General features: G+C 41.7%; 1 protein-coding gene across 2 annotated transcripts in view; it reads right to left on the bottom strand.

The window, feature by feature from the left end:
- Positions 1-17030, bottom strand: part of DROSHA (drosha ribonuclease III) — a 109493-nt gene that overhangs the window by 92275 nt on the left and 188 nt on the right. The window contains exons 2-6 of one of the 2 annotated variants that reach the window (XM_087707587.1): positions 14191-15057; positions 12351-12443; positions 11028-11253; positions 4749-4890; positions 2318-2469 (exon numbers count right to left, since the gene is read on the bottom strand). In XM_087707587.1, coding sequence (XP_087563713.1) covers positions 2318-2469; positions 4749-4890; positions 11028-11253; positions 12351-12443; positions 14191-15050 — 1473 coding nt within the window. In that variant the 5' untranslated portion in view covers positions 15051-15057. The remainder of the gene's footprint in view (positions 1-2317; positions 2470-4748; positions 4891-11027; positions 11254-12350; positions 12444-14190; positions 15058-17030) is intronic. The other variant, XM_087707589.1, reaches the window with a different exon arrangement.

Raw genomic sequence — 17030 nt, 5'->3', positions numbered from 1 at the left:
TCGAGATGCTTTGATACATGGATGCAACCCAATGAAAAATGATAGTTAGCGCAATTTACTTATTAGCTCTTGTTTGACGGCAACCATTGTCTTCTCCAGATTAGCGCAGCGTTAACCATCTTGGGATTTTAAGATAAACAGACTCGTTCTACATAATTTGCTTTTAGAGAAGCCAAGGACATTCATTTTCATTTAAATTGAGAAGTTCCATTTAGATTTAATGACCAATTTGGGGGTTGGGGGTTTGAAAATATAAGAAAACAAAAATGGGAGAAAAAAAATTAACAGGAAAAAAAAAGGAACTAGAGGAGGAAGTCACTGCGGTCATACTTTTAATCTTTAAAGATTAAAAGATTAATTAAAGATTAATCTTTAATCTTACAACTCTGGACATCAGTTGTAAGTAAACATGCACATTGGCAAAAAAATATGCTACATTTCAGTTTCAATTTTGTTCTTGTAAAATAAGGATTTTGAAATTTGGGGGTCCATTTTAAATTTTAGGGGTCTGTGAATTTGGATGGTTGACCTCCCCAAAAAATGAATGGAAAATGAGCATAAGGAAAAAAGAACATAGGCCGAAATACTCCTGAAAACTACTGAATTGAACACTGAATTGTTGTAAAAACTTTTCTGATCTCTTCCTCTTTGACATCTGCCACTCTCAGGTTTTCCGTTGGCGATCATGTCTAACACTTGAACCTCTTTGGTTCCTTGGGCTTAATTTCTAATCCTAGATCAGGGGTGTCAAACTCGGTTCCACTGAGGTCCTCGGCAGGGTTGTTTGACCTTGGGGGCAAGGGGGCGTCGCCAGGGTGGGCGTGGCCAGCTCGACATCACTCGAGGCTCCGTTTTCGGGTGCGATGGCCTCCTGCAACCTTCCGCCAGTGAAAATGGAGCCCCTCCCATGCTCCATTTTCACTGGCGGAAGGTTGCAGGAGGCCGTCACATCTGAAAATGGAGCCTGGGAGGGCCGCTAATGCCCTCCCGAGCTCCGTTTTCATTGGCAGAGGCACTGTGGATTGGTCCTTCACTGTTTCCAGGGCAGGCCCGCGGGCCAGATCTAAGCACCCTGCGGGCCAGATGCAACCCGTAGGCGTTGGGTTTGACACCCCTGTCCTAGATAGTCCTCCAGTTACGACCATGATTCAGCGACTGTTCAAAATTACAACAGCGCTGAACGAGGGTACTTACGGCTGGACTAAAAGTTGTGGCAGTTACAGGATCTCCATGATCACAATTCGGGAACTCAAAGGCCCAGTTCACAAGTACATCACAGCAAACAACAGTCACGTGATTCCCACGAGCAAAGACAACAGGGAAGACGGCAAGGAAAGCTGCAAATTTTCTCTGAAGAAGCCCCACTAAAGAGTCCCGATTCCTAGGAAGATGATTGGAAGTCTATTTGCTTTACGGAAAGGCAGATGGTTTGCTTATTATTCACTGAAAGAAAAAAGGCAGGAAATTATTTAAATAAGCGAACAAGCAAATCATCTGCCTTTCAGTGAAGCCAAGGCTGATTTTGTACCCGAGTGGTCAATTTATCAGGCCAGCCGAGCCTGAAATTCTTAATACTGCCTCATCTTGATAAGTGAGACAATTCTCCTCTATGCCCACAGTTAAGTACAGGTAGTCCTCAACTTACGACCACAAGGGAGCCCAACATTTCTAACGCTAAGTGAGACACTTGTTAAGTATGTTTTGCTCCATTTTACGACTTGTGAATCACCGCAGATGTCAGTAACAATGTTGTTAAGTGAATCTAGCTTCCCTGTTGCTTTTGCTTGTCAGAAGGTCGCAAAAGAGAATTGCGTGACCTCAGGACACTGTAACGGTCATAAATATGAGTCAGCTGCCAGGTGACTGAAATTTGATCACGTCATCATGGGGGTGCTGAAATAGTCGTTAAGTGTGAAAAATGGTCGTAGTTTTTTTCCCCCAGTGCCATTATAAATTCAAACGGTCGCTAAATGAACTACTGTAAGTCGAGTGCAGAGCCAGCTAAGCAAAAAATAAATAAATAAATAAATAAATAAAAAGATAGATTGATAGATAGATAGATTGATAGATAGATAGATAGAGATAGATAGATAGATAGATGATAAATAGGATAGATAGATAGATAGATAGATAGATAGATAGATAGATAGATAGATAGATAGATAGATAGATAGATAGATAGATAGATAGATAGATAGATAGATAGATAGATAGATAAATGCTTGGAGGGGCTGAAACCAACGTAGCAAAATAAATCTCGCTCATAACGGCCTGGGAAACAGCCTTCTGCTTCTTCTTTCCTCGAGTGGAGCCGTACCTGTCCGGGATCGTTGTACCACAGCTCTTCATGCAGGCGATCCGGGTGGGCCTTCTTCCGTTTAATTTCAGCAATGACATCGAAGACCTCTGAGTCGGAACTGCTGGAACAGCTGTCCTCTTCCGAGTCACACTCGGAATCACTGGAGCTCCCTGAAGTCATCGAGAGAGACAAAAGAAAAGAGGAGATGAAGGAAACTGCCTCCTCGTGTGTGTCCTTGGAAGTCTTACCTGAGCCAGAGGTCAACCAATGGCCTTTCGTTCCAGAGGTGGAGAGACACTGAAGAGGCAATAGCAATAGCAGTTAGACTTATATAGCGCTTCATAGGGCTTTCAGCCCTCTCTAAGCGGTTTACAGAGTCAGCATATCACCCCCAACAACAATCCGGGTCCTCATTTCACCCACCTCGGAAGGATGGAAGGCTGAGTCAACCTTGAGCCGGTGAGATTTGAACCGCCGAACTGCAGATAGCAGTCAGCTGAAGTGGCCTGCAGTGCTGCACTCTAACCACTGCGCCCTCAATAAGGGCTTTCTTCAAATCAACACAACTCACCCACCACCTGTTTATTTGTTTACTAACTTTGACTGCCCCTGACTCGGATGGAGCTGGGAAACTCTCATTAAAAGAAAAAAAATGAAATGCACAATAAGACAGGAATAACCAAGGTGTCTCATATGATCACTCAAAAGTTGATCCAGTAAGGAGAGTCCCATCCTTCCTAGATCAAGGCAACCACAAGGGTTGTTGGGACAACCACCACAGTTCTCAGGAAGGATTTCATTGTGTGACAGAGAACGCACACATTGTTAAGGGTGCCAACTCTACCATCTTCTACCAATTGGGCAGAAACCATGGGAGATAACTGGAATTTTGAATTTGAATTTTTGAATTTGTGTTTATTTGTATGCCGCCCTTTTCCCTGGGGGGACTCAAGGCGGCTCACAATCAAAAAGGAAGGGGGAAACAGACTTTTACAAATAGACAGTACATAATTAAAACGCAACATTCATACCATTCGGGCGGGACACAATCTTTAGCCCCAGGCCTGACGGGATAGCCAGATTCTAAGGGCTGTGCGGAAGGTCTGGAGGGTGGTGAGGGTACGAAGCTCCACGGGGAGATCGTTCCATTGGGTCGGGGCAACCACCGAGGAACCTCAGGATAATGCCACGTAGGGCCATGTAGTCTCTCTAGCACCTTGAATTGCGCCCAGAAGCCTACCAGCAACCAGTGAATCTCATAAATGAGTCGTGGTGGCGCAGTGGTTAGAATGCAGTACTGCAGGCCATTTCTGCTGACTCCTGGCTGACTGCAATTCGGCAGTTCAAATCTCACTAGGCTCAAGGTTGACTCAGCCTTCCATCCTTCCAAGGTGGGTAAAATGAGGACCCGGATTGTTGTTGGGGGCAATATGCTGATTCTTTAAACCACTTAAAGAGGGCTGCACTTTGAAGCGGTATATACTTACTGCTATAAAGCAGAGGTGTTACATGTCTGCACCATGACATTCTGAATCAGTTGAAACTTCCATGGCCTTCAAGGGAACGCCACGTAGAGCATGCTGCAATAGTTGAGCCATGTTGCGATGAGGACATGAGTGACTGTCTTATAGGATTCTGATCTCGCTCAACCAACACAGAAGATAGAATTATGCAAAGGCCTTTCTCGTCATCGTTACCACCTATTCTCCCAACAGGAGCTATGAATCTAAGACAGTGTTTCTCAACCTTGGGGACTTTAAGTCCTGTGGACTTCAACTCCCAGAATTCCCCAGCCAGCTGGCTGGGGAATTCTGGGAGTTGAAGTCCACAGGACTTAAAGTCCCCAAGGTTGAGAAACACTGATCTAAGAATTACGCACCATTCTTGAATTGGGAAGTGCAGCTAAAATTCCAAGAAATTCTGGTTATGGAGGCTCAAATGACCACAGCCACTCAGTTGGATAGGATTAAGTTGAAGTTTTTTTTCCCCCTCTAGACTCCAGATCCTGAGATAGGACTTTGACTGCACATCTTGGCCAGATCAGATAAAAAGAATATAATTGAGTATCATCAGCATATTGATGATACTAAACCCCAAACTGGCAGATTATCTCACCCAACAATAAAGATGATGATGTTGCCTATGGAGGTTCTCAATCATCCAAGATCACGATTGCCCCAAAGGTGCTTTTTCAAGAGGCAACTGAACTTTTCTTTGAAGACATTTCGCTTCTCATCTAAGAAGCAAAACATCTTCAGGGATGATGATGATGATGATGGCATGATAGCCTTTCTTATCTTATCCCAGCTTCCCACAACAGAGGAAAAGGTTGAAGAACTGAACTGAATGCAGGGTTCAAGGCCTTCAAGAAAGCTGAATTTGGTTACCCCTTCAAGAAAGTGAAAAGTATCATCTTGCAACATATAGGCCTTGCCCATCAGACACTCACCTACGTCTTCATCCAGTTTGGTTTTCGGTGGCTCCCACGGAGGCCTGGCAGCTTTGGCCTTTGCCTGACGTTTTCCTAGCTCTTCTTCAAATTTTTCATACAAATCCCTGAGCCGGCTCGTTCCCACCACCGTAGAATCCCCCTTGCAAATGAAACCATGGGAAAACAGAAAAGTTACAGCTCTTTTGAGAGGATACGCATCTGCCGAAAGCAATCTAGCTATTTAAACAACCATCTCTCCTCATGCAAATAATTTATATCCGCGTTGCCATGTAAACACAGATATTCCACCACAGAGCAATACTTAACATCCACCCCAGCATTGATCACTAACGCAGAGCGATAAAAATGTGGAAAAATGTTCTACTCCATACAGATGGACATGAGAGGGCCATCTGTCCTCTGTGGTTCTGTGCCTCCCGGATAAACATGCACAGCAGCAAAATATATTTCCAAATTGTAAACAGCAAGCAATTCGAGTGTAAATTGTTCTTTTGTGACATAATCATAAAATCCTATTTATAGTAAGGCAATAACTGATGGGTAGGACTGCAGGATTTCCTGATCCAAAAATGCCTTTCATGACTGCATACTGTGTTTTCTCCAAAAATAAGACAGGGTCTTATTTTCTTTTGACCCCCGAAATAAGACGCTTGGCCTTATTTTCGGGGAGGTCTTATTATTTTTGAGGTGCAGGAGATGGTGAGAGTGGTCACCTCATAGCTGCTGCTGTATTGCAATATTTTTGGGGAGGGCTTATTTTGGGGGAGGGCTTATTTTAGCGCATGAACTCAAAAGGCCGATTGGGCTTATTTTCAGGGGAACAGGGTACAATAATCCCGGAAGCCCCCACTTACCAACTGCTTCTTTCAGAAACCATTCAGAATTATAATGGTGCTATCCCTCAGTTACATGGTCCCCAGTCATGTGTTCACCATTACGCACAATACTAATTGCCCTGATTTCTTCCCCCCCCTTCTCCTTTGCAGAGCAGAGAAATTGGAGAAAAAGGGATTACACGAGAGTAACAAGGCACACAATGGGGAACACACCAGCTTTTAGCTGAGCGTGCTTAAGGCTGCCATTGCCACCACATTACTTTTGACCTGTGTTGCACGTTGTATGCTTGCTTACTCTCTTGTGTTTCCCTCCTCTCTGCAAGGGGGAGAAGAAATTAGAAGCCAGGGAAGTATGAGTTCTAGTCCCACCGTAGGTATGAAAGCTGGCTGGGTGACTTATACCAGTCATTCTCTCTCAGCCCAATTCACCTCACAGAATTGTTACTGTGGGGAAAATAGGAGGAAGAGGCAGTATTGTAAATGTTCGCCACCACAGCCGAGGTGGCGCAGTGGTTAAACGCAGCACTGCAGGCTACTTCAGCTGACTGCAGTTCTGCAGTTCGGCTGTTCAAATCTCACCGGCTCAGGGTTGACTCAGCCTTCCATCCTTCCGAGGTGGGTAAAATGAGGACCCGGATTGTTGTTGGGGGCAATATATGCTGATTCTGTAAACCGCTTAGAGAGGGCTGAAAGCCCTAGGAAGCGGTATATAAGTTGAACTGCTAACTAACATTTTTATTCATAAAACTAATGGAAGCAGGATTAAAATAAATATAATGAAATAATTAAAAAGTGAAATAAAATAAGCCTTGCTCACAGAGCAGAAAGAATGAGAGGAGGAGATTATAAGACAGTAAGTAGGAACACAATGGGGAAGACACTGGGCTGTGTATTTTTATTTTATGCATATCCCTAGTTTATATATCCCCAAACCTAAAAAAAAACAAAAAACCATGCATTGTTTAAAGTGATATCCCAAATTTCTCCTAAAAGTGATGTTGAAAGCAGTTCACAAAAATGGTACACAGATCAAGTGCAAAATTATAATTAAAAGGTTAACATTAAATCAATTTTACAAAAAGAATCAATGTGGAGATTTTAAACTCTGATGAGGCTTTTAATTAAAACTACATTTTGATAAAGAATATTGATCTTTTACAGAGATAAATTAAAGTTTGCTTTCAGAGTTGCTTATCAGCATGCTATTGAATACCAGAGTCATTATATATTACTGAAGATGAAACAGTTTTATTTAAGCCTTTTCTCCAACCACCTCCTTGCTATGGAAAAAAAGAGTCCTTCTAATAACTGACATTGGAATCCAATATATGATACAGCTGCGTATTATTATTATTTTATTATTCTAGACGCTTCTGGGCTCAAAACTACAATTTTATAGCCATGCACCTGCCCTATCTTATTTACTTGGTATGCATAGAAATACCAGAGATCCTTAATGACTTCCACTAGATAATATAAACTCTAATTTAAGATACGTAACATTCCCAATCACAAGTAGTCCTCATTTAGCAACTGCCTCACTAGGGAACTATTTTCTCCAATCAATGCATTTATGCCAAAAGTTCTGCACCTGAGAACAACACATGGCATTGTTGCATGGGAGAACTTTAGCTAAATAACATGGCAACAGTCAGCAATTTTCACAAGTCAGTCTCTCTCTCTCTCTCCCTCCCTCCCTCCCTCCCTCTTTCTCTCTTCAAATAACAATCATGTCACTTAGTGACTATTATGGTGGAATCAATTGTGGTTGCTAAATGAGGACTACCAGTAAGAGAGTCTGGATTATGCATGTACATACCATAAATAACTGGTACCATTAGGTTGCAAAGAATATTGTTTGGCTAAGATCTCTGCCTAGTATGCCTAGTATGCAATATAGCCCAGGTTCAAATCCCAGTAAGGGTATGGCTAGCTGATGAGAGCTAAATAGCTTGAAATAGATCTATACTAGTCTCCCTTTATTTATTTATCAGCACAAATAAAAAAAAACCACAAATATAACAAAGGCAACAGTAAAAAAATATTGGGTTTCTGTCTGGATGGACTCTTGTGACGAGCCTAATGACAGAGAGTGGAAGTGTGACCTTCCTCCCACACTTGGGCATACCAGGGGTTGTGACTTTAAGTATATACCTCCCACCCTGGCTGGCTGATAAAAGGAGTCGTTCTCTGTAGCTCAAATGGTTAACTCCCTGCCTTGGAGGCAATAGAGCACAGGTTCGAATCCCAGTAAGGATATGGCTAGCTGATGAGAGCTAAATAGCTTGAAATAGATCTATACTAGTCTCCCTTTATTTATTTATCAGCACAAATAAAAAAAAACCACAAATATAACAAAGGCAACAGTAAAAATATTGGGTTTCTGTCGTGATGGACTCTTGTGACGAGCCGAATGACAGATGATGGAAGCAGTTAGCTTCCTCCCATAATTGGGGCTTACCAGGGGTTGTAAAAATCTTATATTTATTATATATATATATATATATATATATATATATATATATATATATATATATATATATATATATATATATATATATATATATATATGCAGTGAACTTCCTCCCATATTTGGGCATACCAGGGGTTGTGACTTTAAATATATATATATTTAAATATATATATATCTATATATCTATATATCTATATCTATATATAAAGTTTTTATTTTTAGACATAGACAAACAAGACATAAAACAAAACATAAAACCATCTTCTATTACATACAGTGTGTCGATTGGTTACAAAGTTTTTGTGCATTCTTTCCATAGTCATCACTTGCAATTTATATGAATCACATAATATCAAATCGAATATGTTTGTATACATTATTATCATTATACCTCATTTGTTTGACTACCACTATTATTCCTTCATTTTAAACGAGATATACTAAATATTGGGTTCATTTATATTATGATATTATATTCATTACATTTATCTTCAATCTATTCAATAATAATATATCTTTATGTTATATTCAGTATCATTCTATTATTCTTGTATTAATAACATTCTCTAGTATCTTTCATTTCCATTTTTTTAATCTAACCATTGATAAAATAAATCCCACATCTTATAAAATTGTTTATCTTCTTGTCTCTAATTTCAAAGGTCAATTAACTCATTTCAGCACATTCCATTATTTTATGAATAACTTCCTCCTGCATTGGTATTTTCTCATTTTTTTCCCAACCAGGTGTGGAATTTAGTCCAATATTCCTCATCATAGTCTTCACTTACAATTTATATAGAATCTCATTTCATCAATCTAATATATATGTATAAAATTATTATCATTATTAAACATTTATTTGACTATAACTATTATTACTTCCTTTTATGTGAAATATTCTAAATTTAGAATAAAATTATATTATGGTGTTTCATTACATCATCCTAAAACCATCCAATAATGTTACTTCTTTATATTGTAGTCTACATGAAATTGTTTATCTTTGGTTACAAAACTTTCGTGCGTCCTCCCGAGTCCTCACAATTTATATAAAATTTCATATTATCAATGTAATATATTACATTATTATCATTGTTAGTCATTTATTTGACTATAACTATTATTACTTCATTTATGCGTAATATTCTAAGTTTAACTAACTTTAACTTAATTTTTATTATAGCATTTCATTACATCATCCTGTATCCTTCCAATAGTAGTGCAATCTTATATCTCCTGCCATTTGTAGTATTTGTGTTCTAATTGCTTTCTTGGTAACATTCTAATCTGTCAATCTCCCATTCCAATATTCCACTCTTGTCTTTTCCATCCACACTCAATCTGCTGTCAATATCACCAATTTTCTTATCTTTTTGTTCATCTTTTGTTCAATTTTTTTGAAATCTGTCCTCATATTTCATCATCATTTGATAAGTATTCTCAATTTTTTCATCTATTTTTTTCTGCTCTTTGTTCAATATTCTCCATTCTCTTTTCAATGCTGTCCTTGTATTTTTTGAATTGCTTGCATAATCATCTGTAATGTCATTTCCTTTTCTTTTTTGTGCTGCAACATTCCTCCAGATAGTAAACACTGCCACTATATAGAATAAAGCTTTTTTTATTAAGTTCCAAACAAATTCACTGCAATCTTCTCTCTTTCAAGTCAAGGCTTTCTTTTCACTCCAGTCCAGCTACTGATAGTACCCCAGAGGAGCACCTGTATAAACAATCCGTGATCCTCCCGCTATCATTTTCAATAAACAAACTCAAAGACCTTGAAATGTAGATCAAATGTTCAAAGAAAGAAAAGAAAAACAATGTTTCCAAGCCTCCAAGTGGCAGTGTAACTTCTTTTCTTCTACTTTTACTCCCCTCTTTATAGTCCAGGCTTAAGGAGAAAAAGAAAAGTTCTTAGAGAGAAAATGCAATAGAGCATTGAAAAAGGAAAAAGAAAAAAAAGTTTTAATCGATAGGTATTAAAAAAGGAAAAATAGCAGAAGAAGAAAAAAAACAGTCCGGTTTAAAAAGTAAGAAGCGTTTGTAAAAATTCTATCAATAAAAGGATTAAAAAGAAAAAAAATAACACACTAAGTTTGACTCAGGCTTAATCTCGCCGCTTAACCTCTTCTGTCTTCAATTTTAACTTCACTTTTGATCTTTTGGGGTGTTTTCTTCTCTAATAATAAAATTTATCTCACCAATTCGACACACTTTCTTTCCCGCTTTGCTTCTGTTCTGGAGCTGTCCCAACTTTCAGCAGCTTCAATGGCTGCTTCTCTGTGGCTGGAAAAAAGGGCTTCTCTTGGATCTACCAGGGACTTTGGGATGTCCCTGGGATCGGCAGGATGTGCCCTTCTCTATCACCATCTCTACGGGACGGTTTAGGTCCAAAAGGACCGTCCAGCGGCACAGATATCAACGGCGATCCTGGAGCTCCAAGATCGCACATCATATCTTCACAACGTCAGCCCTGCGCTCGCAAAGAATATTTTTACAACATTACTTTTAAGGGAACATACACATTACAGAATGGAAAGTTATAATTTTTTAAAGATTTTGAAGGGAAGGTTTTAAGTTGGCCAATCTCATGTTGGTTTAAACCAGAACAAATGGAGATATGATACTCAGAATAATCCAGCTTTTCTTGGGCAGTTCAATATATTTGAGCTTCCAAATCCTTTAAGGGCACTGAAGAATATTTCTGCTTTTTCTGGCAGTATATCATTTGCTTGTCTTATATTCCAATCCATACTCTTTTCTTGGTGAGAGTTCTAAGATCACGGCAGACTGAATGGTCATTCCATGAACAAACCATATTATATTTTATTCGGCAATTCAGGGGAGGAAAGAAAGATCTATATTGACTTGGATCCTAAAATTAACTAAAATTAGTTATGTGAAGTAAACTTCATATATTTATAAACCTAGTAATTGGTTGCCAGAATTCCTTGGAATACATACCACTTGATCCATGGGATCATTCGAATAGTAGCTTTCTGAATGGGTACAACGAACCCACACTGGCTTCAACAGATCCTCATCTTCTTCCTCGTTCTTTTCACCTGTCGCCTCTTCTGGCTCTTTGTCCTTGATGGAGGTGTAGCTTTTCTCTCGATTGGCATTTTCTGACCACCGGTCCCTGTCTTCTTCCCAACGGGGTCTCTTTCGGTCCTGGCTGGGAGATCGACTGTGCAAGAAGGGAAGGAAGTTTTTAAAAAGTCCACATTTAATAGCAAAACTAACTCCAGTTCACATGTAAATGCATTAGTGCCTCATAAAAAAGATAGCCATAAGAGCCGAGGTGGCGCAGTGGTTAAAGGCAGCACTGCAGGCTACTTCAGCTGACTGCAGTTCTGCAGTTCGGCTGTTCAAATCTCACTGGCTCAGGGTTGACTCAGCCTTCCATCCTTCCGAGGTGGGTAAAATGAGAACCCGGATTGTTGTTGGGGGCAATATGCTGGCTCTGTAAACCACTTAGAGAGGGCTGTAAAAGCGCCATGAAGCGGTATATAAGTCTAACTGCTATTGCTACTGCTAACAACAATGGCAAAAAGATTGTGAAGCCAGGTGCAACGGGAATTCTGGCCCCAATTATAAGCCAAGGCCTACTACATACACAGTACCTACAATCTGTTCTTAAAAAGTTTTGACTTCCATCCCCACACAGTCACGTGATCGCATTTCAAGTGCTTGACAACCAGCTCGCATTTACAACTAGTTCCAGTGCTCTATGATCCTGTGACCCTACGATTTGTGGTGTTTTTTTGCCAGTTTCCAAATTCTGGCCAAAAAAAAAAAAAGAAAGCCCATTCAGAAAAAACAGATTTGCTTAACAGCCATCTGGTTCATTTAACAATCATGTAACTTGCTTAACAACCACAACGGGTGAATTTATGACCATCATAAAAACAATCAGAAGATAGCAATAGCAATAGCAGTTAGACTTATATACCGCTTCATAGGGCTTTCAGCCCTCTCTAAGCGGTTTACAGAGTCAGCATATCGCCCCCAACAACAATCCGGGTCCTCATTTCACCCACCTCGGAAGGATGGAAGGCTGAGTCAACCTTGAGCCGGTGAGATTTGAACAGCCGAACTGCAGATAGCAGTCAGCTGAAGTGGCCTGCAGTACTGCACCCTAACCACTGCGCCACCTCGGCTCATATCAAATCAGATCATGCAGTGAGTCACTTAACCATGACAGCTTACGACCAAAATCCCGGGCTCAGTTGTGGTTGTTAAATGAGAACTGGCTACAGCTCTTAAGAGTGTCAAACTTCTTACCTTCCTGTCCTTTTCTGGTCTTTCCGATAGGACTTTTCCGTAGATGGCGACCGTCGACTCTCTCGGTGCCTGTGCCTCTCCCTCTGATGTTCCCTTTAAGAATGTTAAAAATAAATACAATTCTCAGTGCGTAGAAACATTCAGGTCCCAAAATACATGGCAAGAACCAGAAGTGGGCTACCCTTGAAAAGCGTTCGGAGACTGCAACTAGTCCAGAATGCAGCCGCGCGAGCGATATTGGGTGTACCTAGGTACACCCATGTTACACCTATCCTCCACGAGCTGCACTGGCTACCAATCGGTCTCCGGACGCAATTCAAGGTGTTGGTTATCACCTTTAAAGCCCTACATGGCTTAGGGCCAGCATACCTGCGAGACCGCCTACTGCCACACACCTCCCAATGGCCGGTAAGATCCCACAGATTGGGCCTCCCTTCAGATGCCGTCAGCCAGACAATGTCGGCTGGCGGCTCCCCGGAGGAGAGCCTTCTCTGTGGTTGCTCCGACCCTTTGGAATCAGCTACCCCCAGAGATCCGGACCATTCCCACTCTGATGGGCCTTCAGAAAAGCTGTTAAAACCTGGCTGTTCTGGCAGGCTTGGGGCTGTTGACCTCATTGTTGAGGTCCAGCCCCGATCATAACGAATGTATGCGTGTTGATTTTTAACTTGTTTTTTTATTTTTTATTTTCTTTTTATTATTCCTTCTCTTGTTGTAAGCCGCCCGGAGTCCTCCGGGATTGGGCGGCCTATAAATCGTACCAATAAATAAATAATAAAACAATAAGTGAATAGCTTGCCAAGCTAAAAGCTCCATAGTGCAAGGCAAACCATCGCTTCTTCCCATGTCGCTTACGGTGTAACATCTGCTAGAAACCTTAAGCTTTTCTTCCTTAACCTTACCTAGTTTTTACTCAGAGGTTTCCAACCAGGATTTGAACAAAAAAAACCCAGACTATAGTGAGCGCAGTGCAATGGTGGGTTTCAAATTTTTTTAGAACCTCTTCTGTAGGTGTGGCCTGCTTTGTGGGAGTGGCTTGCTGACCATGCGACCGAGTGGGAGTGGCTTGCCAGCCATGTGACTGAGTGGGGAGTGGCTTGGCAGTCATGTGACTGGGTGGGCGTGGCCAACTTGTAAAATGTGGTGAAACTCACTTCGCAACGCTCTTGCTTAGCGACCAAAATGTTGGCTCAGAAACTCTGGCATTTGAAGCACGCAAGTCTTAAAGCTGTCAAGTTACAAGACCCTCGCACCCCTAACCCACCAACAAATGCAAACTTATATGTACCCAGATATCCGTGGGGTTCAAAAAAGGCACCAAATAGAAAGTCATTATTCTGTAAACTACAAAGTCTGAACCGCAGGTAGTCCTCGTCTTACAACCACAGTTGAGCTCTAAATTTATGTTGCTAAGCGTGACATTTGTTAAGTGAATTTTGCCCCATTTTACAACCTTCCTTCCTTGTCACGGTTGCTAAGTGAATCACCGCAGTTCTTAAACTAGTAAATTGGTTGTTAAGTGAATCTGGCTTCCCCACCGACTCTGCTTGGCAGAACACCAAAGGTGATCACATGACCCTCAGAACACTGCAACCGTCATAAATATGAGTCACTTGCCAAGAGTCTGAATTTTGATCACATGTCCATGGGGGGGGGTCCTGCAAGAGTCGTTAAGTGTGAAAAATGGTCATAAGTCTGTATCGTAACTTTGAACAGTTCCTAAATGAATTGTTGTAAGTCGAAGGCTACCTGTGGTTTCACACAACTAATAGAACTACCACGTGAGTCCTAATAAAAATCAAAGACAGATTAGCTGAGAAGAACAGCTAATCCAGATTACCTGTACCATTCGTAACTCCGATGGCGGGGCGGGGTTCTTCCTCTGACATAATCCGATTTGTGACGACTACTTTCTGCACGCCGGCGATCTGGGCTCCTCCCACGGTCCCGCCGGTCCCCATGATTAGTGGAACGATGCCGATCCCCGTGTCCGTGTCCGTGATCCCGGTGGCGATGCTCGTCGTAATATTTGCTCCGCTCTGGAGACCTCCGGTCAGTCTGAGATTTTTCTACCAGGTATTCACTGGGATGCCGGAAGTTACCGCTGGTGCTGCCACCACTACTAGCACTACCACTGTTGCTCTGGTAAGAGTTTGCACTGTGTTGGTAGTTACTAAAGTTAGGAGGGGAGAAGGTCTGCTGGGAGAACCCCGGAGAATACGCGGGCTGGTAATTTACCTGTTGAGGCATCACCGGTGGAGGCAACGGATGCGGTATGGATGGAGGGGGCATCATGTACGGGAAGGTGTTTTGTCCAGCTGCATTGGCCAGAACAGGAGGGTTACTAGGATTCGGGACAGGGGGGGGAGCTGGGGGGAAACAAGGAGGGAGCGGGAAGGTCTGCCTCATTTGAGGGCCCGAAAAAGGAGGCCGGGGGGGACACTGGGTGATCGAACCTTGAGGCGAAGGGGGGATTGGTGGGGGATACGGGACAAAATCTGGCCTAGGAGGGGCGTAGTTTGGAGTTGGGGGGTTCGCATAGATGGAGGTGGTTGGAGGTTGCTGATCATACTGATACTGCATCGAAGTCTGCTGAGGATGTAGCTGCCTCAAGTTTTGGGGGCGAAAGGTTTGTGACGAAGATCGGACAGTAGCTCCTCCTCGGCCTCGGGGGCACCCACGCCCGGAATGGAAAGACATTACCCAGCTAGGAGAAGAAGAAGAGGAGGCAGGAGAAAACGGTTTGGTCACATTTCTTTGCCTTAGGATAAGGGAAGAGATAGTCACGTTAGCAGCAGGTGGTGAAAAGAATTGTACATTGAAAATATTGCACATTGTAATATTTTAACAGCATTCAATAGCAGTAGACTTATATACCGCTTCATAGGGCTTTCAGCCCTCTCTAAGTGGTTTACAGAGAGTCAGCATATCCGCCCCCAACAATCTGGGTCCTCATTTTACCCACCTCGGAAGGATGGAAGGCTGAGTCAACCCTGAGCCGGTGAGATTTGAACCGCTGAACTGCTGATCTAGCAGTAGCCTGCAGTGCTGCATTTAACCACTGCGCCACCTTGGCTCTTATTCATTGAGTTCCCTACACATTCGCTTACTTAGTGTGAAGGTTACAACTCGATGCTTTGGGGAAAAATTAAACTAAAAAAATCCCTGCCTCTGAGAACTTAAAACATATTCAGATAATATCGTCTAAATTATTGTTGAGCTGTGAACGGCACAGTGATTAGAATGCAGTCTTGCGGGCTAATTCTGCCGACTGCCAGTAGTTCGAATCTGGCCTTAAACTAAGGCTGACTTTCCATCCTTCCGAGATCAGTAAAATGAGGACCCAGGTTGTTGGAGGCAATACTCCAATATAGAGCCGAGGTGGCGCAGTGGTTAAATGCAGCACTGCAGGCTACTTCAGCTGACTGCAGTTCTGCAGTTCGGCTGTTCAAATCTCACCGGCTCAAGGTTGACTCAGCCTTCCATCCTTCCGAGGTGGGTAAAATGAGGACCCAGATTGTTGTTGGGGGCAATATGCTGACTCTGTAAACCGCTTAGAGAGGGCTGAAAGCCCTATGAAGCGGTATATAAGTCTAACTGCTATTGCTATTGCTATACTCAGGACCCTCTAAACCCTTAGAAAATGCCATAAACACTATGAAGCAGTATATAAGTCTAAGGGCTCCTGCTATTGATATATCAATTATTACTAATCATGTAAGTTTATTTTGAAATCGGTAGATGATTATTCCTAACCTAAGCACCATTTATTCAGACTTGTATTCACTGCATGTTTGAAACCGTGTATCTGCTACTCAACTATGATCTTTGGTGATTTATCCTTAGTGTACAAATCCATATATAATCTTTCACACGGCACGGCTAGCATTGGCAATAATACCTTCCGCCAGGTCCTTAAGCAAAGACTCAACCACCATCAAACGTAAATATTAATTCATAGGGGACCCTCTTAGATTTTGCAACCCTTAAAAAATATTAACTAGGAGACGGATCCTGTTTATCTTTTTGGAATTTGTTTCTGAGCCAGCATGCTTAAGTCTGCGCACTGAATTGTATTACCCTTATTCGTTTTAATTCAGGAAATGTCTTGTTCACCTCTTGTTTAGTTTATGCATATCTTTTTATTACTTTTCGGTAACTCCAGGAGACAATTCTTGGCTTTAACGTCCAAGGAGATTACGCGTTTGATTTTTCTCTTGTCTTACACGGGGTTTGCTCTTTAAAGCAGTGTTTTTCAACCTTTTTTGTGCAAAGGCACACTTTTTCCATGAAAAAAATCACGAGGCACACCACCATTAGAAAATGTTAAAAAATTTTAACTCTGTGCCTATATTGACTATATATAAAGTGATTCTCCCACGGCACACCTTACACTATGTCATGGCACACTAGTGTGCCACGGCACAGTGGTTAAAAAACACTGCTTTAAAGACCTCCATCTTTTCAAAAGAAGAACACAAGGCTTATTAGATTCCTTGTTAAGAGATTCCGGTTTTAAATCGGGGAGGGGAACAAGCTAAGCAAGTTGAAAATTGAAAATTCCAAGTGTTAAATATCAGCGAAGGAGCTATTTATTCCCCGCACTGAATATTTCCAGCAAGAGCTTTTAAATAAGCAAAGGACAAGATAACCGCCTTCTCCAACGATGAGCCATCATCA

The sequence above is a fragment of the Thamnophis sirtalis genome, unplaced genomic scaffold, assembly GCF_051295495.1.
Source record: "Thamnophis sirtalis isolate CommonGarterSnake01/CBP01778 unplaced genomic scaffold, rThaSir2_p1.2 scaffold_2, whole genome shotgun sequence".
NCBI classification, from domain to species: Eukaryota; Metazoa; Chordata; class Lepidosauria; order Squamata; family Natricidae; genus Thamnophis; species Thamnophis sirtalis.
The sequence above is the reverse complement of the archived record's forward strand: the minus strand, read 5'-3'. Positions and strand labels throughout refer to the sequence as shown.